At 47.2% G+C, this 24,134-nt stretch overlaps 1 protein-coding gene across 1 annotated transcript in view; it reads right to left on the bottom strand.

Moving 5' to 3' along the window:
• The window catches only part of MEGF11 (multiple EGF like domains 11), a 96,798-nt gene that overhangs the window by 40,738 nt on the left and 31,926 nt on the right, over positions 1–24,134 (bottom strand). Inside the window, exon 7 of the mRNA XM_048482083.1 lies at positions 14,672–14,846. Coding sequence (XP_048338040.1) covers positions 14,672–14,846 — 175 coding nt within the window. The remainder of the gene's footprint in view (positions 1–14,671; positions 14,847–24,134) is intronic.

Here is a 24,134-nt window from a genome sequence, read left to right on the forward strand (position 1 = left end):
AAGGAGAAGAATTTGGATTTATATTCTACCTTTCTCTTCAGTAAGGAGACTCAAGGCAGCTTACGAACTCCTTTCCCTTCCTCTCCCCACAACAGACACCTTGTGAGGTAGGTAGGGCTGAGAAAGTTCTGAGCAAACTGTGACTAGCCCAAGGTCACCCATCAGGAATGTGTAGGAGTGGGGAAACAAGTCTGGTTCACTAGATAAGACTCCGTCGCTCATGTGGAGGTTTGCAGAATCAAACCCTGTTCTCCAGATTAGAGTCCACCTGCTCTTAACCGATACACCATGCCGGCTCTCAATTGCACCATACTGGTTCTCATTTTGCGAAAAAGTCACAAGAACAGGTCCCTTCCGCACACGCAAAATAATGCGTTTTCAAACCACTTTCACAACTGTTTGCAAGTGGATTTTGCCATTCCGCACAGCTTCAAAGAGCATTGAAAGCAGTTTGAAAGTGCATTATTCTGCATGTGCGGGATGAGCCACAGTGTCAGCACTGCGGGATTCCGAGCACCCAAGAACCTGGGTCTAGGCCAGGGATCTACAACCTGCGGCTCTCCAGATGTTCATGGACTACAAATCCCATCAGCCCCTGCCAGCATGGCCAATTGGCGGTGAGTGAGGATGGGGGGGGGGAGTAGAAGAGAGAAAACTTGAGAAAAGACTGAGGAAAATAGATCAAGTGATAGGACAAGAGAGGACACAATGAAAGGAAGAAGAAGAAGAAGAGTTCGGATTTATATCCCCCCTTTCTCTCCTGCAGGAGACTCAAAGGGGCTGACAATCTCCTTGCCCTTCCCCCCTCACAACAAACACCCTGTGAGGTAGGTGGGGCTGAGAGAGCTCTGAGAAGCTGTGACTAGCCCAAGGTCACCCAGCTGGCGTGTGTGGGAGTGTACAGGCTAATCTGAATTCCCCAGATAAGCCTCCACAGCTCAGGCAGCAGAGCTGGGAATCAAACCCGGTTCCTCCAGATTAGATACACGAGCTCTTTACCTCCTACGCCACTGCTGCTCTTAGAAGTAGAGAGTAGAAGAGAGTAGAAGAGAAGAGAATAGAAGAGTAGAAAAGAGAAAACTTGAGAAAAGACTGAAGAAAATAGATCAAGTGAGAGGACAAGAGAGGACACAGTGAAAGGACAAGATGTCCCTATTTTGGAGTCATATGAGTTCCAGCTTGATAAACTCTAAATAAGGAGATGTAATTCTGGGGTTAGTCCTGACCTAGATAGCCCAAGATTAGCCTGACGTCACCAGATCTCAGAAGCTAGGCGGTGTTGCCCCGGAAAGGAGACCTTCGACGAAATATCCGGGTCGCCATGGTAGGCAGGCAATGGTAAACTACCTCCCAATGGTAAACTACCTCTTGGCTAGGAAACCTGATGAGGTCACCTGCCGCAAGTCAGCTGTGACTTGAAGGCCAAAATAAATAAATAAATTCTGGGTTTACACCAAAACAATCCTTTAGAGAAAGTGATGCATTGGAAAGCCACTGGTGTCCCCTAAACCAATGGTAATGCTTACTCTGGAGTGGCTCTTTAGTCTGATAATCTGCACCTTAAGCACTGATTGCAGGCTACTTCACACAGCCCCCCCCCATGCCCCCCGCCCTCCCATTTACCTTAGTTCAGCCGGCTACTCTTTGCAGCCGGCTGGCCAGATGCAATACTTTTCCATCGGCCATTACAAAGGGTCGCTACCTATCTATCCCTCTCCAGGATTGGGTCTGTCCACACTGTAAAGACCAAGTGGAGACTCCTGCTCACATTATACTTGACTGTCCGAGATATGTGGGTATCAGGAATTTCTCTCCTGGGCGGGTCTTAGACAAACCTGAAGGAGACTCTGACAACTCTGTTGTGGAGCTTTTGTTAAATAACACAGAGGCCATGCTCTGGGAAAAAGTAGCAACATTTCTTTTACAAGTGACAGAACTTTCTAAGTAATGTCCAATGCTAGATACAGTTTATCTGTCTGTGTTTTGAATGTACTTTTGATTTGTACTTCAGAAATGTCTGGTAATGCTCTGGAGCCTATTTTAATATGCCTAATAAAGGTTGTTGAAAAAAACCCAAAAAACTCCAGGTTGCTTCCGCCTCCACAGCTCAAGCGGCAGAGCGGGGAATCAAACCCGGCTCCTCCAGATTAGAGCACACCTGCTCTTAACCACTACGCCGCTGCTGCTCCTTTGGGGACGAGAGAGGCCTAGGCTGGGTACGTTGCTGGAGAGTCCTCCCTCCAAAAGAGCCAGTTTACCGAGGGGAAATGATTTCTTCAGTCTGGAGTCCAGGAGATATCTCCAGGCCCCACCTGGAGAGTGGCAGCCCCATCCACCTGCCTGTTTTTCGGCACAAATGTTAGCTCAGGTTACTTTTGTGAATTGCAATTTAGCCTAATTTCCTGCCCACGCTATATAGCAGTGGTGGCGAACCTATGACACGGGTGCCAGAGGTGGCACTCAGAGCACTTTCTGTGGGCACGTGCAAACAGAGTGTCCCCCCCACACATCTAGGCTGGCCTGGGCCACTGGGCTCAATTATTAGCATTAAACTTAAGACCTAGTTTTGGGGAAGCAGTGTAGTTAAGTGCTGTTAAACCCCACTGATTTTCATGCGAAGAACTAAAGCGTGATCCTTTACCTGGGAGTAAGCTCGGTTACTGGCAATGGGGCTTGCTTAAGAACATAAGAACAAGCCAGCTGGATCAGACCAGAGTCCATCTAGTCTAGCTCTCTGCTACTTGCAGTGGCCCACCAGGTGCCTTTGGGAGCTCACATGCAGGATGTGAAAGCAATGGCCTTCTGCGGCTGTTGCTCCCGATCACCTGGTCTGTTAAGGCATTCTTCTGAGTAAACCCTCCTAGAGTCGTGATTCACCAGTTAGAAGAGTCGCATGGTTGCTTCAAAGCAAAGCCACCGACTACCACCAAGCTTACTCCCGAGTAACGCACGCCTCAGAGCCAACTGCTTTTTCTAAACTAAAACCTCAGTATTTAGGTTAAATTGCCGTGTTGGCACTTTGCGATAAATAAGTGGGTTTTGGGTTGAAATTTGGGCACTCGGTCTCGAAAAGGTTCACCATCACTGCTATATAGCTATCAAAAGCCGGCTGTAACTTGCATTCCGAAGTTCTGGGGTGCTGTGTGGTTTCCGGGCTGCACCCCAGTGATTCCGGCCGTGAAAGCCTCCGACCGTATATTCCGAAGTTCATTTTCCATTTCTTTCAGTGGGTATGAAAACAGACCCCCACAGAAACGGCGCTCTCTCGTTTCGCCTTCTCACTCCTGCACATTTAAGCTTCCAGTGCACTTCAGGTAAGAGAAATGAACCAGTCTTCTCTTTGTGAAACGTTGGAAGGAAGCCATCTGAAAAAGGGTATCTCCATCTCTGAGGCGGCAGGGGCCTTTTGTTCTCGGTGTCCCCGGAAGCCAGAGATTCACAGCTGGTTAAATAGCAAGGAAGAAAAGAATATGTTCCCAGAGCAAGAGTATTCGCTCTCTCTTGCACGCATGCACACACACACGCAGAGGGATGGATGGTCCCGTAGCGCAACAGAAAACTGGCAAAATAAAAGGCTGGCTGGAATCTCTTTCTCCCCTTTCTTTCTTGCAAGCCATGCTCCACTTAATTGAACAACCGCTGCGCCGTAATACCCATCCCGATCTTGCCGAGACGAAAAATTTATGCCGGTGATTGCTAACAAAAACAGCCCCAATAAAATAGCCGAATTTATTTTACAAATGAAAAGGGCCGTTAACAAAGGGGGGTATCAAATCTGCTCGCTAAATCAAGGATAAAAGGACAGGCGCTCTATTGAACGTTCCTCCCAACCCCCTGGGCTTTTTTTTTTGCCTTCCGAAAATCTTTGAAGAGAGCCGCTTCCCACTAACTGTACATTTGGAAACGCATCAAAGTGAAACAGACCATTTAAAAGATGTGAAATTGTTACCCTTCCCCCCCCCCTCCTATGGATCCCACAGTCTCAACTCCAGGATCATGTCTGTCTGTCTGTCTGTTTGTCTGTCTGTCTGTCTAGAAAAGAACCCTTTTACAAAGTTTATAAAACATTTCCCACTCTCTAATCAATAGTTTACAAGGCTGCCAAGTGTTCAATTCATCCCCCACAGCCCAGCGATAGATAGCAGAATGATAATACAGGCATTAAAGCGCGATGAAACCGTTCAAGTTGGATGAAGGGGTGGAGCCACACATGCTTACGTGCGCACCCAGAGAAAATCCAAGCACACATTGACTGATTCTGCACAGACCAAATAAAACGGGTTCAAGCCCTTTTAAAAAATCGTTATGGGGAGAAGTTCCCATCAGAACTCGTCCCCCAAACACTTCTAACCATTACATTTGCCTGAACCCGGGTGAAATGAAAGTCGCTAAGTTAGCGACTTTTTTCATCAGCCCAGGTTTCAGACACTTCCTGCTGTTAACGCGGGGTAACTTGTTAAGAAATTGGAGCCCAAAAAACTCAAGCCGACAAAGAATAAAATTAAAGAAATAATTTTATTCAGGCCAACAACGGGCAAGCTAGTATCAGAGGAGCCACACCAAAATGGCTGAAAGTTCTCATTTTTATAGGTTACATCAAAACAGTTCATTAGAAAGAATACACCCCAAAGTTAGCATCATCAATCAATCATCTGAAAGGGAGGAGATCACCCCGTTACCCAAAACATTTTACCAGGCAGGTGCTCATTGGAGGGTGTCATTATTTCACATTTCTGACGTCCCGTGAACTAAGACCCAACCTCACCTTATCAGTATTGTTCTCAGTTGTCCTACTTATCTAAACAATGAGCCTAAACATTTGGCTGTGTTCTAGTTTGTATAAGAAAAAGACAGACTTATGGTGCCTGTAAGGACAAGAAGACCTTAGAGGCAGCATAATTGAAATATTGTTTATTCTAAGGGGCAAACTAGAACATCAAGGCTGTTACAGTTCTGGTTAGTAACAAGAAAAGAGGGCAGGAAGCAAAAAGGCCTGCATATATTCTTGTTCAGTTATATGCCATCAAAGGTTAAATGAAATGAAATGAAAATTCTTGTTCAGCAGCATTATGGTTGCCAACACCCCATTATAAGAAAAGGAGACAATAGGGGGAACAATCTTGCTTATGTTACTTGTAGGAATTAGGGAAATCCTTTTAACCTGTCTCTGTGCCTACACTGCTAACCTGTGTGAATTACAGGAAGCAGGAAGTGTTCTATTCCCACACTGTTCTGTCCACCATTATGGTGGATTCCCCAGGCGGCCGCCATTAGAGTGGATTCTCTAATAAGCAGCCGCCATGTTGTGCTGCTAAGTGGGTCGGTGGGATTCTTGGATGGGGGATTCTGGAGTTGGGGGGATTATTGGGTAGGTCAGTGGTGGCGAACCTATGGCACGGGTGCCAGAGGTGGCACTCAGAGCCCTCTCTGTGGGCACGCATGCACAGAGTTTGTCATGTGGGGGGCAAAAAATCCCCCCCACACACATCTAGGCTGGCCTGGGCCGCTGGGCAGGACGTGTAGGTAACCCAGTTAAGTGCTGTTAAACCCCACTGATTTTCATGGGAAGAACTAAAGCACAATCCTTTACCTGGGAGTAAGCTCAGTTGCTGGCAATGGGGCTTGCTTCTGAGTAAACCCTCCTAGAGTCGTGATTCACCCATTCGAAGAATTGCATGGTTGCTTCAAAGCAAAGCCACCGACTACCACCAAGCTTACTCCCAAGTAATGTGTGCCTTGGAGCGAACCGTTTTTTCTAAATTAAAACCTCAGTATTCAGGTTCAATTGCCGCGTTGGCACTTTGCAATAAATAAGTGGGTTTTGGGTTGCAGTTTGGGCACTTGGCCTCGAAAAGGTTCACCATCACTGGGGTAGGTGGTTCGCAGGGAAACACAGCATTTCCTGCGCAAACTTTGCCACCTCCTGCCGCCGGATCTCCGCAATCCCAGCTGGCCCCTGCACCGGCCGTGCAAATGGTGCCACAGGCAACACGGGCGCATTTAACCCTTTTGTGTTGCCTGTGCAGAATCAGCCATTGCTTTCACAGTGAAGGAATCTGGGGACCTTTCAATATAGTTTAAACAGTTGCCGAGGGGTGGGGGAATTGCCTCCTTTCGTATCGGCTCTTTTCGTATCCCAGCTGTGATGAAATGCCGGCTTTGCCTGCTGCCATTCAGGGTTCAATAAAAGCCGACAGGCCCTCAACAAATGGATGCTTAAAGAGATGAACCCGTTAAAGCAATAGAGGTTCTGTCACTTCCAGATGATGCATAGACGCCCGCAGGTAATTACGTCCCATCAACAAGCGTTCAAGGGCCTTGCCTGCATTACAAAATTCCCATAAATGTGTGAGGGCTCAGGTTGGTTTCCAACCAGTCATTGTGGGATACTGGCAGTTGATCTCATAGGTTGAGTGTGTGTGTGTGTGTGTGTGCGCGCGCGCGTGCGTGCGTGCTCTGAAAGCATGGCACGCTTGGTAAAACCACCAAAACCGATTGAGCCAGAAGATTGAGCCAAATGAGTCTAGGGCAGGGATCTGCAATCTGCGGCTCTCCAGATGTTCATGGACTACAAATCCCATCAGCCCGTGCCGGCATGGCCAATTGGGGAATTATAATCCATGAACATCTGGAGAGCCGCAGGTTGCAGACCCCTGGTCTAGGGCTATCCAAGGCATGCCTGCGGACATCTTGCAACTCTGGAGGACCACCTGGAAGAAAGCTAGTGTGGCATTAAAGTTCTTTTGGCCCATGCAGAATCAACCTTGGTTCTTGCTAATCTCTTTTGGCCCATGCAGAATCAACCTTGGTTCTTGCTAATAAACATAATCGTCTCAATAACACATTGTGGAAGGAGCTGGCAAGATTCGGAGGCGTGGCAAGCCCCGGGCGTCAACAACAGTCAAGTTTGCTCTGCAGAATCCGGCAGCGTGGATAAGTCCCCAGACTCTGTAGGATTACCCTCTAGATACATATCTTCCCTTCCCACCAGAAACAAACACTCCCAAGTCAAACAAATGCATTTTGCAAAGAATGTCTGCCCTGGAGTTTGCACACTCAGCCGTTAGCAAAACGCGCCGCCGAAGAGAAACAGAGCTGCCGACTCAGCACCTTGTTAGCAACGTTAGCAGAGGCCCAATCGGTTGTGAGACTGAACGGCGAAAACAAACATGCCCGTGTTTCGAAGGCCAGTCTAATGACATGCGGAGCCAACAAGCTCATTGCAAGTTTTCCCTGCATGACAATAGGTCTGGATTCCTACGGACAGCTCCAGAATCCTGCTCCTATCAGAAGTTTCATGGAATGTTATTGATCAGATGAAAACTTCAAAAGTCCACTGTGCATCAAGCCTCTGTTAAAGGGGCAAAACCTTCCTCCCCCCTCCCCGCCCTGCCACCCGAGAAGGGTGGAAAAATTAACTCTTCTTCTCAGCACCTATTTTAAATTTCTGGGTGTCATGATTAAAGAGGACCTGACCTGGGGCGTACAGACTGCCGCGGTGGCTAAGAAGGCCCAGCAAAGACTGTACTATCTGAGACTTTTAAGGAAACAACAACTGGATGGAAAACTCCGGGTGTCCTTTTACCGCTGTGCTATAGAGAGTGTCTTAACCTACTGCATCTGTGTATGGTTCTCCAGTTGCATAGTGGCGGATAGGAAGGCACTCCAAAGGGCCATCACTACTGCACAGAGGATTATCGGCTGCCCTCTCCCCTTTTTGGAAGAACTCTATCATTCCCGAAGCCTAAAGAAAGCCCAAAATATTCTGAGAGACCCGTCTCATCCAGCACACTCTCTTTTTGAACTGTTACCATCCGGCAGGCGATACAGGTCTATCAAAACTAGGACAAGGAGGCTTAGAGACAGCTTCTACTCTTGAGCTGTGGCTATGCTGAACTCCGCGGCTTCGTGTTGATGTGTTTGGGGCTGTGTAGGGATGGGTGGAGGAAGGGGAAAGTGAGGATGGGGTATGAAATTGTGTGCATCGAGGAATGCTGCTGTAAATTTCGTTGTGCGTGCACAATGACAATAAAATGCTTATGCTTATGCTATTTCCTCAATTTGAAAGATGTCGTCACTGCTTTCTACCATGAGGGGTGCGGGAGAGAGACAGGTTCTGCTGTCTTTCTCTGTCCTGAAGCCACAAACAGCAGATTTGCCAGTGAGCACAGCTTTGCCTTGGACCTCTTCCCTCCACCCACGGCCAGCCTGCCTAGCTCTACCTTTCCCACTCTCTCACACTGTAACCCCTTCCCTCTCGCCCTCCCCTTCCATGTTGCCGGCTCACAGAAAAGTCACAGAAAAGAAGCTAACTCACACGGGCTAAGTCAAAACACACCAACCTCCACCGTCTCAGCTTGACCAAGATATCGACATAATAAGAACAGAGAGTGCTTGGAAATAACAAGCCTCTCTGTCCTCCGGCGGCAGCAGCAGCAAGAAGGGGAAGAATATCGGCTACAGCACAATGTCCCCTTCTTTGGCAGCGTGGGGTCCAGGGAATTGCTTTGCTCAGTCATTTGGGGATAATATTGATAATATTGATAAAAGTGCAGTTTAAAGGCAAAGTTAGCAATTTTGATTACCCTTGGCTTGCCCCATTGTATTCCCTATGTGGCCCTGTGCTTAGAAACAGGCCAGCATCGGCTGGAAACTCTGGCCTGGTGCCGTACATTCAAGTTTTGGGCCAGGATTTGTTTTAATCGAGATGAACTGGACTATACATCCCAGGGACGCTCCATCCTCCACACAACCCAGTGGTGGGTTAAAATCGAAGCCAAACTTAATGAGTTGGGCATTTCCTTGGAGGACCTACTAATGTTAACAGAGCAGGAGGTCTATGGGGCTATCAAGAAGAGACTTTTTGATAGAGAGTTTCAACAGATGCTAGAGGAAGCTAATAAAACTTGTTCCCCGATCTCTCTGGGAACACCTGTGGATAGATTAATTGTAGCCCAGTACCTTTATCTCCTGGTTGAGGCCCGGTGGCGTAGAGCAATCACCTTAGCTAGGTGTAATGCCCTGCCTTCTTCCTTTAGCCTTCGACGCCACCTTGGATTCCCACATAAAGAAAGGAAATGCCCGTGTGGCATGGGTTCTGTGGAAACAGTATCTCATATGCTGTTGAATTGTCCTTTTAATGAGATAGGTAGGAAGAAGCACATAATCCCCTTCCTGCATGGAAGTGAAGGCATTACAGATAAACAGAAGGTTATATATCTTTTAAACAGCCACAACTAAAAGCTGTTGGAAGCGGTGGCTAAATTTTTAAATGGTGTTATTTTAACTCGTCAGAAGTTGTAAAGGCTGTTATTATCTTGCAAAATTAATCTTAAACTATTTATATACCATTAAAGGTATTCGAAATCGAATCGACTACCCAGTGTAATGAGATCTGTGCCTTTAAGAATAACTCTCTTTAAGATCTGTGCGTTTAAGAATAAGTTGATGTGTGGAGTTAAGAATACCAGGCCCAGAGAGTTGTCTACAGAAAAACTACGTTCCCCGTGAGTGCCTCCTCAGTGTAAACAGAGAAATGTGAGGAGATCCCAATCCACTGCACACTGAAGAGTCCCAAGGTAAGCTTTCCATGCATAATTGGCCTCCATTTTGCAACTTAGTCCTAGGGACATGACTGGCTGAGATATGATCACTTGCCCGTGGCCACAGAATGAATCTGTGGGGAGCCCTGACCCTAGGTCCATGGTGGTGAACCTTTGGCACTCCAGATGTTATGGACTACAATTCCCATCAGTCCCTGCCAGCATGGCCAAATTGTAGTCCATAACATCTGGAGTGCCAAAGGTTCGCCACCACTGACCTAGGTCATGCAGGTTATTAAATGGGAACGGCTGGTATTTTTAAATAAAGTATATCAACTCCTTAATTATATTCTGGGTGCGCCGCTCTGCCGCATGTCACAGACTCGGTGCTCTCTCCCCATTCTTCACCTCTTTTTGCGCTCAGCCTAAAATACACGGCAGCCCAATTTAAAATCATAATCTAAAACTAATTGGAATTTATTCTGCCAGGGAGGCAAATCCTGACCTCTCTGTGGAACAAACCTGAACTTTACCAGGCGAGGGCAAAATTAAGGAAAGCGAGCAGGTGAACTCCCCGACCTTCCTCCGCTCGGCTCCCCTCGACCACACGGAAGAATACAGAACGATCTGGAGACCGCTGAGCTTTTCCCAAACGTCCCTTTAACTTGTCCCTCAAGAAGACACATTTTTTGTTGCATATTTAGCAACCCCATTTCATCTCAGCGCTTTAGTCGGCGAAGGACATGTCATCCTGCACAATAATTTTTCGCAGTTAAATGGGTCTCAAACCGCATGTCCCTTATGCTGAGGCCCCATATAGATTATGGCCTGTTGTGAAACCCTGGAATACGAAGGAAAACTCATTTCCTTTCTGTCTCTCCCATGACTGTCTTTGTTTCACTGGAAAAAGGATTTTATTCTTGATATTTCAGGGCACTGCTCCCTGCATGCAAAAGCTCTGTCCTTCCCAATAAGATCTGGTAAGAACATAAGAACATAAGAACAAGCCTGCTGGATCAGACCAGAGTCCATCTAGTCCAGCACTCTGCTACTCGCAGTGGCCCACCAGGTGCCTTTGGGAGCTCACCTACAGGAGGTGAAAGCAATGGCCTTCATCGCCAAGCTGTTGCCTCACTGAGCACCCTTGGTCTGCTAAGGAGCATTTGCAATCTCTCCAGATCAAAAGAGGATCAAGATTGGGAGCCATATAATCTAACTTCTCCTCCATAAAATCCATCCAGAAGCCCCTTTTAAAGCTATCCAGGTTAGTGGCCATCACCACCTCCTGTGGCAGCATATTCCAAACACCAATCACACGTTGCGTGAAGGAAGTGTTTCCTTTTATTAGTCCTAATTCTTCCCCCCAGCATTTTCAATGGATGCCCCCTGGTTCTAGTATTGTGGGAAAGAGAGAAAAATTTCTCTCTGTCAACCTTTTCTACCCCATGCATAATTTTATAGACTTCAATCCTATCCCCCCTCAGACGTCTCCTCTCCAAACTAAAGAGTCCCAAACGCTGCAGCCTCTCCTCATAAGGAAGATGTTCCAATCCTTCAATCATCCTCGTTGCCCTTCTCTGCACTTTTTCTATCTCCTCGATATCCTTTTTGAGATAACAGCTCCCTTTTGGTAACAGTGCCCCATTGTGTAATGTTGCCAACTTTCAGGTGGGGCCCTGGAGATCCTCTGGAACAGGGGTCTGCGACCTGCGGCTCTCCAGATGTTCATGGACTACAAATCCCATCAGCCCCTGCCAGCATGTAGTCCATGAACATCTGGAGAGCCACAGGTCGCAGAACCCAGCTCTGGAATAACAATTGATTTCCCGATGATGGCGAACACTTTCCTTGGAGAATAGTGGCTGCTTTGGAGGGGGGGGGGGTTCTATGGAATTAAACCCCCTTGAGGTCCCTCCTCTCACCACACCCTACTCCCTCCAGACTCCACCTCCAAAAATCTCCATGAATCTCCCATCCCTTTTGTAAGTTACATTCTGCCACCCTCTGTGCTTGGGCTTTTCCATTGGCTGCCCTTTGCCTCCGAAAATGTTTTCCAAAAGATTTCAGGGGGCTCCTACTCTGTGGATCTCCATTGAAGCCATAAGACAGCTTTATTATTATCATCGTCGTCGTTGTCGTCGTCGCTGCCGCCGCCGTCCTCGTCTTCGTTGTCGTCGTTGTCGTCATCATCATCATCAATTAATTAATTAAATTTAATAGACCGCCCTACCCTTGAAGGGCTCAGTGTTTAGAAGAGTAGAAGAAGAAGAGATGGATTTATATCCCCCCTTTCTCTCCTGTAAGCAGACTCAAAGGGGCTTACAAACTTTTTTCCCCTTCCCCCCTCACAACAAACCCCCTGTGAGGTAGGTGGGGCTGAGAGAGCTCCGAAGAACTGTGAGTAGCCCAAAGTCACCCAGACGGTGTGTGCTGGAGTGCACAGGCTAATCTGAATTCCCCAGATAAGCCTCCACAGCTCAAGCGGCAGAGCAGGGAATCAAACCTGCTTCCTCCAGATTAGATTACACCTGCTCTTAACCACTACGCCACTGCTGCTCCTTTAGCAACGGGGGCCTCCTATTGCTAAAATGGGAATACTTTTCTGGTAGGAATTCGAACCTGGATTTCCCCGATCCTAGTCCCACTCTTTAAGCACTACATCTTATAGTGTAGGGCAGGGGTCTGCAACCTGCGGCTCTCCAGATGTTCACAGACTACAATTCTGGCAGGGGCTGATGGGAATTGTAGTCCATGAACATCTGGAGAGCCACAGATTGCAGACCCCTAAGATAGGGCAATCACTACACAACAGCATCCATGCCTAGAACCTGTGGCCGGAGGCGATATACAGCCCACAGTAAGGGTTGAAACTCCTCGGTACCCACAGCCCAAGTTACATGGCTGACCATCAAAAATACAAAACACAGGTAAGTCTCTTTCCCTTTGCCTCAGTTGCTCATTCGCAATATGGAGGACATAATTAAGCAGATTTCTAAGGTCACTTTCAAAAGGGCTTTTTTCTTCGTTGGGCTGCCAAAATACAGTGGCTTTTGCACCATTTAAACGCTAATTTGTAGGTTCTTGTGGTTTTCCAAATCTTCTCATCAAATATTTCCTTTTGATGGGCTATATTGGCGGACTGCCCAGACTGATTCCTTCTATGGCATTGCCTCTACAAAGCTGAGTCCTCTTTGCGGGTCTTGTCTCCTAGCAACAAAGTATCTGCGTGAAAGGGCGAATTTACCTCTGCAGGCTAATCAGAAAATTTCTACAGTGCATTCCTTTTAAGGCCTGCTGCCCCGTTTCCTTTTTTAAAACACTACCATAAATTTCTGTTCCTACCTTGTTCCAGAGAAAGAGGCAGCAACAGAGAAAGATCAGAACAAGGAGTAGTGTGAAAGTACCCTACGACAGCAATTGACAATATTTGCTAATAAAGCAGTTTGAGCCCAGAAACAGTGATATAAACTAAACTGCCTAAACAGAAATTCTACAAAAATTAATAGGACTGCTTTCACGTTCAGACTCAACATGCCATATACATATAGAAACAACAATGCACAATTTTTAAAAAGCCTAAATAAATATATAATAAGCATTTCTGGATCTGAAGCAAAGTCTTGTTTGCCAGTTTGGGGTGTGAGAGGCAGTCAAAACTCTTAATTGTCGGCTGCATCTAAAACTTGCTGTCTGTAAGAGTCCTTGGGATCCAACTTATTGTGTGCATGACAAACGCACTTCAACCACAATAAATTAGCAACTCCCAGACTTAATAACCCCTCCTGGACTAATTGCCAGAGATTATTGTATATTATGAGAGTGCGATTATACTAATGCCAAAATATGCTCCAGTGATTATGTTGCTATCTTCAATAACCAAGCTGTTTAAATGTCAGTGCGGGGAAGAATCTCTAGCACGAGGAGAAATATTATTTCAGAAAGGAGTTGGAAGAACTTTAATGGCCTGCAACCTTTGCCGGAATATTAGTTGAAACAACAAATTGTGTTGTTTTTTTTTTGTATCTGGGCCATAAACACCAAAAGGGCTTCGCTGACTTTTTGGGATTTTGTGTCGTAAACTGGGTGTGAAAAACATTTACAGGGTGCCCATTTGGCACCTTTTAGGGTCAAACTGAGCACATCATTTAAGGGGTCTGGTCCATTTAGATATAAAGCAGGACTGGGAGGGTCTTAACAGCCAAAGGACCTCAGTGGATGGGGAAAGCCAATCCAATGGTTTGAGGCAGGCAGCCGGATCCTGGAATGAGACTCTAGAAGAACTAAGATCAAGGATTTAAACAAGGCCATGCTTGTTCACCAGAGTGAAAGATGGACAAGACCAATATGTGCTCGCTTTTGTGGATGATCTTGTGGCATGTTGCCAGACCCGTGAGGATGCGGCAGAAATTGCCAATACCTTGAACCAATCTGTGGAGGTGAAACAGCTCCGCGATGCAAGGCAGTACTTGGAAATTCCCTTAGGGCCAAACTCAGCATATCATTCAAGGGGTCTGGTCCATTTAGCTATAAAGCCGGACTGGGAGGGTCTTGTTTTAACAACCAAAGGAGCTAAGTGGATGGGGAAAGCCCATCCAACTGCGTTACCATCTTCCCTCCCTGCGAACTACTGTCATTTTATGTAATAACAACAGTGAAGTTCATAAGCATCTGGTTCAGAATGGTGTGTCCAACTCAAAATGCTCGCCTGTAGATTAATCCATTTTCATTTTCCTTGAAAAGTTCCTTTGGAGAGTGGATTTGGTGGCATTATACCCTTTCCCCTCTCTAGGCTCCACCCACAAGTCTCCAGGAATTTTCTATCACCAAGATGGCAAACCTGTGAAAGAGGTCTTGGAGTTTAGCCAATGACAGTTTAGAGAAGTCACATTTGCCAGAAGAGAGAGATAGAGAGAAAGAAAGGAAGGAAGGAAGGAAGGAAGGAAGGAAGGAAGGAAGGAAGGAAGGAAGGAAGGAAGGAAGGAAGGAAGGAAGGAAGGAAGGAAGGAAGGAAGGAAGGAAGGAAGGAAGGAAGGAAGGAAGGAAGGAAGGAAGGAAGGAAGGAAGGAAGGAAGGAAGGAAGGAAGGAAGGAAGGAAGGAAGGAAGGAAGGGAAACAAGTCCAGAGCTTACCATGTATCCTGGGGCACAGGTGCATCTCCCGGTAATGCTGTTGCAGTCGGCTCCATTCTGGCAGCGGCAGGCAAGCTGACAGCCTTCGCCATAGAAACCTGGGGGGCAGGTTTCATTGCAGTAGAGCCCAGCCCAGCCAGCTTTGCAGTTGCACTCCCCAGACAGAGGATGGCAGCTGAGAAGAAGGGGGGACAGATATCAGTGAGAAGCAGCAGCAAGAAGAAACAGCAGCAGCAGCGGCAGCAGCATTTTAGAACAGGGAAAGGTAGATAAAATGCACCTGGACACTTGGTTGACTCATCTAACTCAAAGGGTGCTCAGTAATGGCTCATCTTCATCCTGGAGCTTCATCCTTCAGCCGCAGAAGGCCATTGCTTTCACATCCTGCGTGTGAGCTCCCAAAGGCACCTGGTGGGCCACTGCGAGTAGCAGAGAGCTGGACTAGATGGACTCTGGTCTGATCCAGCTGGCTTGTTCTTATGTTCTTATGTTCTTATGTTCTGGAGAGAAGTGACTAGTGGGGTGCCACAGGGTTCTGTCCTGGGCCCAGTGCTATTCAGTATTTTTATCAATGACTTGGATGATGGAATAGAGGGCATGCTAAACAAATTTGCAGATGACACCAAATTAGGAGGGGTAACTAACACCCCAGAGAACAAAGTCAGAATTCAAAATGACTTGGACAGATTAGAGAGCTGGGCCAAAACAAATGAAATGAATTTCAACAGAGATAAATGCAAGATTCTACACTTAGGCAGAAAAAATGAAATGCACAGATATAGGATGGGCGACACCTGGCTTGACAACACTACACGCAAAAGGGATCTGGGGATCTTAGTAGACCATAAACTAAACATGAGTTTAGCAGTGTGATGTGGCAGCCAAGATGGCCAATGCAATTCTGGGCTGTATCAATAGGAGTATAGTGCTAAGATCGAGGGATGTAATTGTACTTCAGTATTCTGCATTAGTTAGACCTCACTTGGAATATTGTGTACAGTTCTGCGGACTGCAGTTTAAGAAGGATATTGACAAGCTAGAACAGATCCAGAAGAGGGCAACCAAAATGGTAAAAGGTCTGGTATCCATGTTCTGGTATCCCAGTTCTCATGAGACCAAAGTGTCACAAGAAAGCCTAGTTATCTACTCAGTGTGTGAAGCCATAAAGTAAAGATCAAGGAAAGAATGCCCCAGAATGGTAATGGTAACATATAGCAGGCTGGTTACATATATCTTGTAGCAATTACATTGAGTTAGGAATGCATCTTAATCACCTAGATACAATTCCCCTGACACCTGGGAATGTTCGCAAACTTTGCAGTTTTGCAGGGGGAACCCATCAGCAATGGAATGTCAGCAATTTCTGTGAAGGAAGTGACAAGGTTTATTGGACTAGTGGAACCTCCTTCCAGGTCTGGGAAGAATCTGCGGTGAAGAGGAATCTCAGAGACAGATGTGTCAAATAGACAACAGATGTCCAATGCTCAAAAGTCAAGAGCAGGAATCCCCATTCTTTTTGATCTTTCCCAGCACTTTTAAAATTCTGATACATGGGGATGGAACAACCAAAAAATATCAGGTAGTGAGGTTATGCATGACTCTAATAGTACCTCTTCAGGCAGCAGCTTAACAGGATGCCTTTTAAAATGAACATCCTGCTTCGAAATATGTTCTTGCAGACACGCGGCTCTCCTTTCGCCCCTCAGTGAAGATCTCTGCACTGTAGCAGCAGCTGCTCCCGAAAAATCTCCAATGGCCAATCAGAAGCCTTGCTGGGCAAAAGCTCCATATGTCCCCTTTCACCCTTTAAAAACACTTGGTGGCTGACAGAAATGTGTAAGTAGATTCCGTGGCACCACGGTCACCACACTGGGGGCCCCTTCTCTCGAGAAAGCAGAAGCAAGGACAGCTCAGAGAAGCAGTGGGGCACAGGGTTATCTGGTGGTAACCCTACACCAGGGGTCTGCAACCTGCGGCTCTCCAGATGTTCATGGACTACAATTCCCATCAGCCCCTGCCAGCATGGCCAATTGGATGACACTATAAGATGTAGCGCTTAAAGTGTGGGACTACGATCTGGGAAACCCAGGCTCGAATTCCCACTGTGCCATGAAAGCTGGCTGGTTGACGTTGGGCAACGCGAAGAAGAAGAAGAAGAAGAAGAAGAAGAAGAAGAAGAAGAAGAAGAAGAAGAAGAAGAAGAAGAAGAAGAAGAAGAAGAAGAAGAAGAAGATGAAGAAGAAGAAGAGGAAGAAGAAGAAGAAGAAGAAGAAGAAGAAGAAGAAGAAGAAGAAGAAGAAGAAGAAGAAGAAGAAGAAGAAGAAGAAGAGGAGGAGGAGGAGGAGGAGGAGGAGGAGGAGGAGTTTGGATTTATATTTATTTTTCTCTCCTGTAGGAGACTCAAAGGGGCTTACAATCTCCTTGCCCTTCCCCCCTCACAACAAACACCCTGTGAGGTAGGTGGGGCTGAGAGAGCTCCGAGAAGCTGTGACTCGCCCAAGGTCACCCAGCTGGCGTGTGTGGGAATGTACAGGCTAATCTGAATTCCCCAGATAAGCCTCCACAGCTCAGGCGGCAGAGCTGGGAATCAAACTCGGTTCCTCCAGATTAGATACACGAGCTCTTAACCTCCTACGCCACTGCTGCTCCCTAACCTACCCCTGTGAAAATAAAACAGGGGAGAGTGATGCAGGTCACTGTGGGTCACCATTAGGTGGGACATAAATAAAATAAAAATAAAAACAACACATGCAAGGTGGGTCATAAATAAAGGAAATAAAAATAGAAACTGAATCAATGCATGCAACCCTGCAGGCAAGAAAGCAGATGCACTTCTATGGCCCCTGCAAAGGAATTAATTGAAGATGGGACGATTCAGCAGAGATTCCTTTGATTAGGTAAAAGCAAGGCCCCCCTGTCTGATAGCATCTTGGAAATGGCTGTTGGTTGGTCCACCCCCGTTTGGTTTTGCGATGATCTAAAGAGGCAGGTACATAACATTGTGCCCCAAAATCACCCCGTTTGGTGGCTGTCATGGGCGTCTTCACAGTATCCCACTAACTAATTAAAACAATTCATCAGCTTAATAAAAAGCAGTCGCCACGTTTTCCGCTTGACAAAGCGCTCCTTGAAATTATCCACTGCCGGATCGCGTCTCTGAAGGCTTAGAGGAAAAGTAATAAAATAGCAGGAGTTTAGATCCCCCTCCCTCCTTCTGCGTCGATTAATCTTCCCCTAATGGGAACAGAAAGCGAAGCAGCAAAGAAATAGTTTCGAGCCTCCCTCCGTTTGCAGTTTTCCTCCTAGGGCGCGTAGCCCTCCATTTCCCAGCAGCGTTGTGTCGGATGGCTAAATTAAATCTTTCAAAAGTAATGTATGTTCCCAGCAATCTGCATTTGTCTGTTACAATTCAATTGGGGAGGGGGGGAACCCCCCCCTAAAAAGCTTTTCTATTCCTAAGAGGAATCTAATTAAAAAAACTAAACAAAACAAGAGCATGGATGATTTGTTAACGGCCAAACCCTCCTCTGCCCCAAATAAAAAACACATTATCAAAAATCTACAAGGAAGAGGGAATGGAAAACTATCTGGTACCCCCCCCCCCCCCCCGTACCAAAAGGTGGAATTTATTTCAGAAGCTCAAAACCCACTCCAATGTGCCCTCAAGTTCCTCAGACATATAAGGCGGGATATAAATAATGTAAGGTGGGATATAAATAAAGTTTATTCGTCTGGTCTCCTCTGCACAACTTGATGTTCCCCCCCCTCCCAAAGAGTAATCCTCTGTAGAGGTGGATTTCTATGGCCATTTGCTTAATGAAGAGGCCAGAGGGAGGATCCTGGAAACCTCCCCTGAAGCTAACTGGGATGCTTTTCTCTAATGAAAGGGGCTTCCCCCAAGTGCAAGAAGTCTCTCCAGTCAGTGCAAAGTACTTAGCATATTTATTCACTGTTTTTCTCCTCAAAGGGACCCAAAGCAGGTTACAATGGTTGTGTAAAAACACGAGGAAGAAAGGGAAAGGAACAAACCAAAAAAACACCACCCATATCTTGGGGCTGCCTTGCCCTAGATCCGTGGTGGCGAACCTTTGGCACTCCAGATGTTACGGACTACAATTCCAATTGGCCATGCTGGCAGGGGCTGGTGGGAATTGTCGTCCATAACATCTGGAGTGCCAAAGGTTCGCCACCACTGCCCTAGATGGTCACGGCTAGCCTGATTTCATCAGATCTTGGAAGTTAAACAGGGTCGGCCCCTAGATCAGAGACCATCAAGGAAGTCCAGAGTTGCTAGGCAGAGGCAAGCAACTGGGGGCAAACCACCTCCGTTGGTCCATTGCCTTGAAAACCCTACAGGGTGGCAGAAGTAGGGTTTGGACTTATACCCTTCCTTTCTGTCCTGTAAGGAGCCTCAAACCAGCTTACAAACTCCTTTCCCTTCCTCTCCCCACAACAGAGACCTTGTGAGTGGAGTGAGGCTGAGAGAGTTCTGTGAGAACTGCGACTGGCCGAAAGTCAGCCAGCAGGCCCCTATGTGTAGGAGCGGGTAAACAAATTAGAGTCGGCTCTCATATGGAGGAGTGGGGAATCAAAACCGGTTCTCCAGATAAGAGTCCACCTCTCTTAACCATGACACCCCGCTAGGATGCTGCCGCTAGCCACAAGATCCCTTCCACCCTAGAACATGGCTGCCAGGCGGAGAACAGAAGTCCAGCTGCAGTGAACCAAAGTCTGACTCTGTAGAAGGTGGCTTGATGTGTCCAGCCTGGATTTTGTGGCATGGTTATACCAGAACGTGGCAGGCCCTTGCGAAACGACTGCCACCTCGATGATGATGATGATGATGATGATGATGATGATGATGATGATGATGATGATGATGATGATGATGATGATGATGATTATTAATATTAATATTTATAAACCGCCCTCCCCGAAGGGCTCAGGGCGGTGAACAAACAAATAGATAGAGCACAATAAAATCAATAATCATTAAATAACGGCTCTGTATATATTAAAACCAACCCCATTAAAATGCAGCGTTCTAACATCAGGTATATCGATGGTGTCCTACTAATGAATCCCCTAAAAAAGAGGGGGGAAGAAGAGAAGAGAGACAGCAGGGTCCACAGATGTTATAGGGGAAAAGGAGGGGAAGGGGAGGGAGGGGGGGCCATCAGCGGCCAGACTCTCCAAAGGCCCGGTGGAACAACTCCATCTTGCAGGCCCTGCGAAAATCATTAAGATCCCGCAGGGCCCGCGTAGCTGGAGGTAGAGTGTTCCACCAGGCAGGGGCCAGAGCTGTAAAGGCTCTGGCCCGGGTGAAGGCTAGCCGCATCATAGAGGGGCCAGGGATCACCAGTAAGTTGGCCTCTGCTGAACGCAGAGGTCGATTTGGGACATATGGGGCAAGACGGTCCCGTAGGTACGGAGGTCCCAGGCCGCGCAAGGCCTTAAAGGTCAATACCAACACCTTGAAGATGATTCGGAATTCAACCGATGGGGGAAGTTCCATCGCAGCCACCTGGATTTAGCAGGTGTTCAAATTCCAGGCATCAAAAGAGCATCTTTGGAGAAGGTCAGGTGCCCTCTTGTCTCGCAACTTTGACGGGCTTCTGGAGAACTCCTCGGCAAAGTCGAAAGCTGAAATACCACGGACGGGATGACTGGAAAGAACATGCAGAGATCTACGGCCCGCCGCTATCTCGTTTGTTCCACAGTGACCAAGATAAGACTGAGCGGAATGACAGATGTTATCAACGGAGAGACTAGGCTCATTTATTAAGAGCAGCCGATAGCATCTGGAGACGAGAACGCTTCAGGGCAGGACAACAGAATTCGCGGAGACAAGACGGGACGAGGAAGCGCCGGCCGGGCTGGATCAGCAGCAGGAGACACCAGTATTCAACAGGGGACGGAAATGCTAAGACAGACGTTTATTCAATAACATTTAAAGTCTCGGCCTTGGGAAAATGCCACTCTCTGTCCACTTCTGACAACCCGGCTGAGGCTGAGCCCGGACGGTCGCTCTCTCCAAAACCCGCAGCATTAAATAAATGAGAGGAGCTGCGGTTTGTTTACTGCTTTTCTCCTCAAAGGGACCCAAAGCAGGTTACAACAATTGCAAAAAATATAATCCAAACCCTGGCTGTTGCAGGTTTTCCAGGCTGCGTAGCCATGGTGTGGAACAGCCATTCTCAACCAGAATACCGTGGTCTGCAACCTGCGACTCCCCAGATGTTCATGGACTACAATTCCCATCAGCCCCTGCCACGGTGGCATGAACATCTGGAGAGTCGCAGGTTGCAGACCTCTGGGCTAAAAGAACATGAGACTGGCCCACGGTCACTTCCTGAGCTTCTAGGACAGTGATGGCGAACCTTTTTGAGACCGAGTGCCCAAATTGCAACCCAAACCCCACTTATTTATCACAAAGTGCCAACCTGGCAATTTAACCTGAATGCTGAGGTTTTAGTTTAGAAAAAACTGGTTGGCTCCCTCTTCCTCCACCCCACCTGCTCGAGCAGGATCCAGCCTGCTCTGGCCTCCAGGAAGTTCCGCGTGCACTGCTCTGTGCCTCTCTAGCATCTCTGCCTCCTCTGCGCACCCCCCCCTCCAGGAAGCAGCCACATGGAGCACAGGCACCAGGCCTGCCAGCCGAGTCCTCCCTGCTCACTGCGGTGCGCACACGTCGTGCTCAGTGGCCCAGGCCAGCCTAGATGTGTGTGTGTGTGTGGGGGGGGTGATGGTGATTTTCCGCCCCCCCGATGAACTCTGTGTGCACATGCCCACAGAGAGGGCTCGGAGTGCCACCTCTGGCACCCGTGCCATAGGTTCGCCATCACTGTTCTAGGATGAACAAGGAATGGTTAGGATTGAATCTGCTACAATGAAAAGCAGTAATTGGATATCCCGGTATTTTTTGATGTTTAAATGGATCCCTGAAGGGAATAAAATGTTTTAACGCTGTGCGGGCACCCCATTTCTCACAACTGTAATCCATTTTCCTGAGAGATTAACCCTGGACCTCCTATTGGGAAAAAGGAATGGCACTCGAATCATATACATACATTTCCCTATCAGGACTGACAGCTGCGTGATCCTGAAGAGAAAATAATGCAAGAAGAAGGAATGACCCGACCTTCCGCTGTGACGTCCATCTCAACGCCCCGTGTCTGTTTACTAATATTTGTGAAAACAAAAAAGATTCTCTATGTAAATGTGTAATTCAGCTTTTCTCTATCAGTTTAAACCAGTGATGGCGAACCTATGGCACGGGTGCCAGAGGTGGCACTCAGAGCCCTTTCTGTGGGCACGCGTGCACAGAGTTCATCATGTGGGGGTAGGATGGAAAATCACCCACACACAAACACGCGATTTCGATTTCGAATACCTTTAATGGCATATAAATAGTTTAAGATTAACTTAGCAAGATAATAACAGCCTTTACAACTTCTGACGAGTTAAAATAACACCATTTTAAAATTTAGCCACCGCTTCCAACAGCTCGTAGTTGTGGCTGTTTAAAAAGATATATAACCTTCTGTTTATCTGTAATGCCTTCACTTCCACGCAGGAAGGGGATTATGTGCTTCTTCCTACCTATCTCATAAAAAGGACAATCCAACAGCATATGAGATACTGTTTCCACAGAACCCATGCCACACGGGCATTTCCTTGCTTTATGTGGGATTCCAAGGTGGCGTCCAAGGCTAAAGGAGGAAGGCAGGGCATTACACCTAGCTAAGGTGATTGCTCTACGCCACCGGGCCTCAACCAGGAGATAAAGGTACTGGGCACACCCACACCCACACACACATACCTCTAGGCTAGCCTGGGCACGATCCTTTACCTGGGAGTAAGCTCAGTTGCTGGCAATGGGGCTTGCTTCTGAGTAAATCCTCCTAGAGTCATGATTCACCCATTCAGAGCGTTGCACAGTTGCTTCACCAAGCTTACTCCCGAGTAACACGTGCCTTGGAGCCAACTGTTTTTTCTAAAACCTCAGTATTCAGGTTAAATTGGCGTATTGGCGCTTTGCGATAAATAAGTGGGTTTTGGGTTGCAATTTGGGCACTCGGTCTCGAAAAGGTTCGCCATCACTGGTTTAAACCTGGCTGAACGGTGCTTCCACATTCACAAATATACCGTGGTTAACTGGGACTCTTTTCATTTTAAAGGACAGCGGGAAATCTCCGGAGTCTGTTACCAGATGCTCCGCAAAAGGACATCTCTGATCTTATCAGCCAGGGAAGCTAATTTAACTTCTTTCAATGGCAATTTAATGCCACTTTAGCATTGTGAATTAAATCTGCTTTCTTATGCTTCGTGCCAGTGACCAACCGCCCGCCCCGCATTCCCCCAAGAGTGGCTTAAATTCAGGCTTATCTAAATTGCAGATCAATCTATAAGCTCTTGGCAGAAGCCCGAACAGCCGGAGCTCCCTGCAAGAGTCACTTCACACTTTACGGGTCAAGCCAGCGTGCCCTTTGCATTTGCGGCGGTGGCACACGTCGCTTAAACGTGCGTCGGGCACGTACCAGAGAGCCACCGCCAACTCACACAAAGGCCAAAGTGACCTTTGGTCTGCCGCTTCCAAATGAAAGATTGCTCGTCTGATGGGCAGCACTCCAAGACACCTCCAGCGTATCGTGAGCGCGCATAAATGCCAGAGCTTCGGGGCACCGCTTGCATGCACAACCAAAGGACGGGGGGGGGGGGGGCAATTCGGTCCAGCCGCCTGCATAGTCAGCATCAACACAAGAGTCGGGTCTCTCACCTGCCTTGTTTTAAATTTGAGGAATTACTGTATCAAAGTCCAGCTGTCCGGGCCCAACAGGACCTTGGAGAGTTCCGCAGGGCCTGTAAGACCGAGTTGTTCCACCGGGCCTTTGGAGAGACCAGCCGCTGACGCTGACAGTGCCTCTGCCCCCCCCCCCCCGCCCCTCTGATTACAGGGGTCCCTAACATCATTGGGACCCATTATTCCTTTCTGGGGAGGGTCGTATATGGGTTTCGTGGGACATGGTTTTAGAATGGAACTGTTTTTAAATTGTATGTATGTTTTTTATATATAATATCTTATATTGTTCACCGCCCTGAGCCCTTCGGGGATAGGGCGGTATATTAAATCTAATAAACAAACAAACAAACAAACAAGTAAGTAAGTAAGTAAGTAAGTAAGATCCAAGTAAGAAAGAAAGAAAGAAAGAAAGAAAGAAAGAAAGAAAGAAAGAAAGAAAGAAAGAAAGAAAGAAAGAAAGAAAGAAAGAAAGAAAGAAAGAAAGAAAGAAAGAAAGAAAGAAAGAAAGAAAGAAAGAAAGAAAGAAAGAAAGAAAGAAAGGCCCATTTGCCGGGGATATCAATTATCGGCAACCGTGTACGAAAATATTCAGTCCTATTCTCGGCTCTGCGTATTTATCCAGGAATATGGAAATGAGGACCACGGGGGCTTGAATGGTCC

This window comes from Sphaerodactylus townsendi, linkage group LG17, assembly GCF_021028975.2.
Source record: "Sphaerodactylus townsendi isolate TG3544 linkage group LG17, MPM_Stown_v2.3, whole genome shotgun sequence".
Taxonomy (NCBI): Eukaryota; Metazoa; Chordata; class Lepidosauria; order Squamata; family Sphaerodactylidae; genus Sphaerodactylus; species Sphaerodactylus townsendi.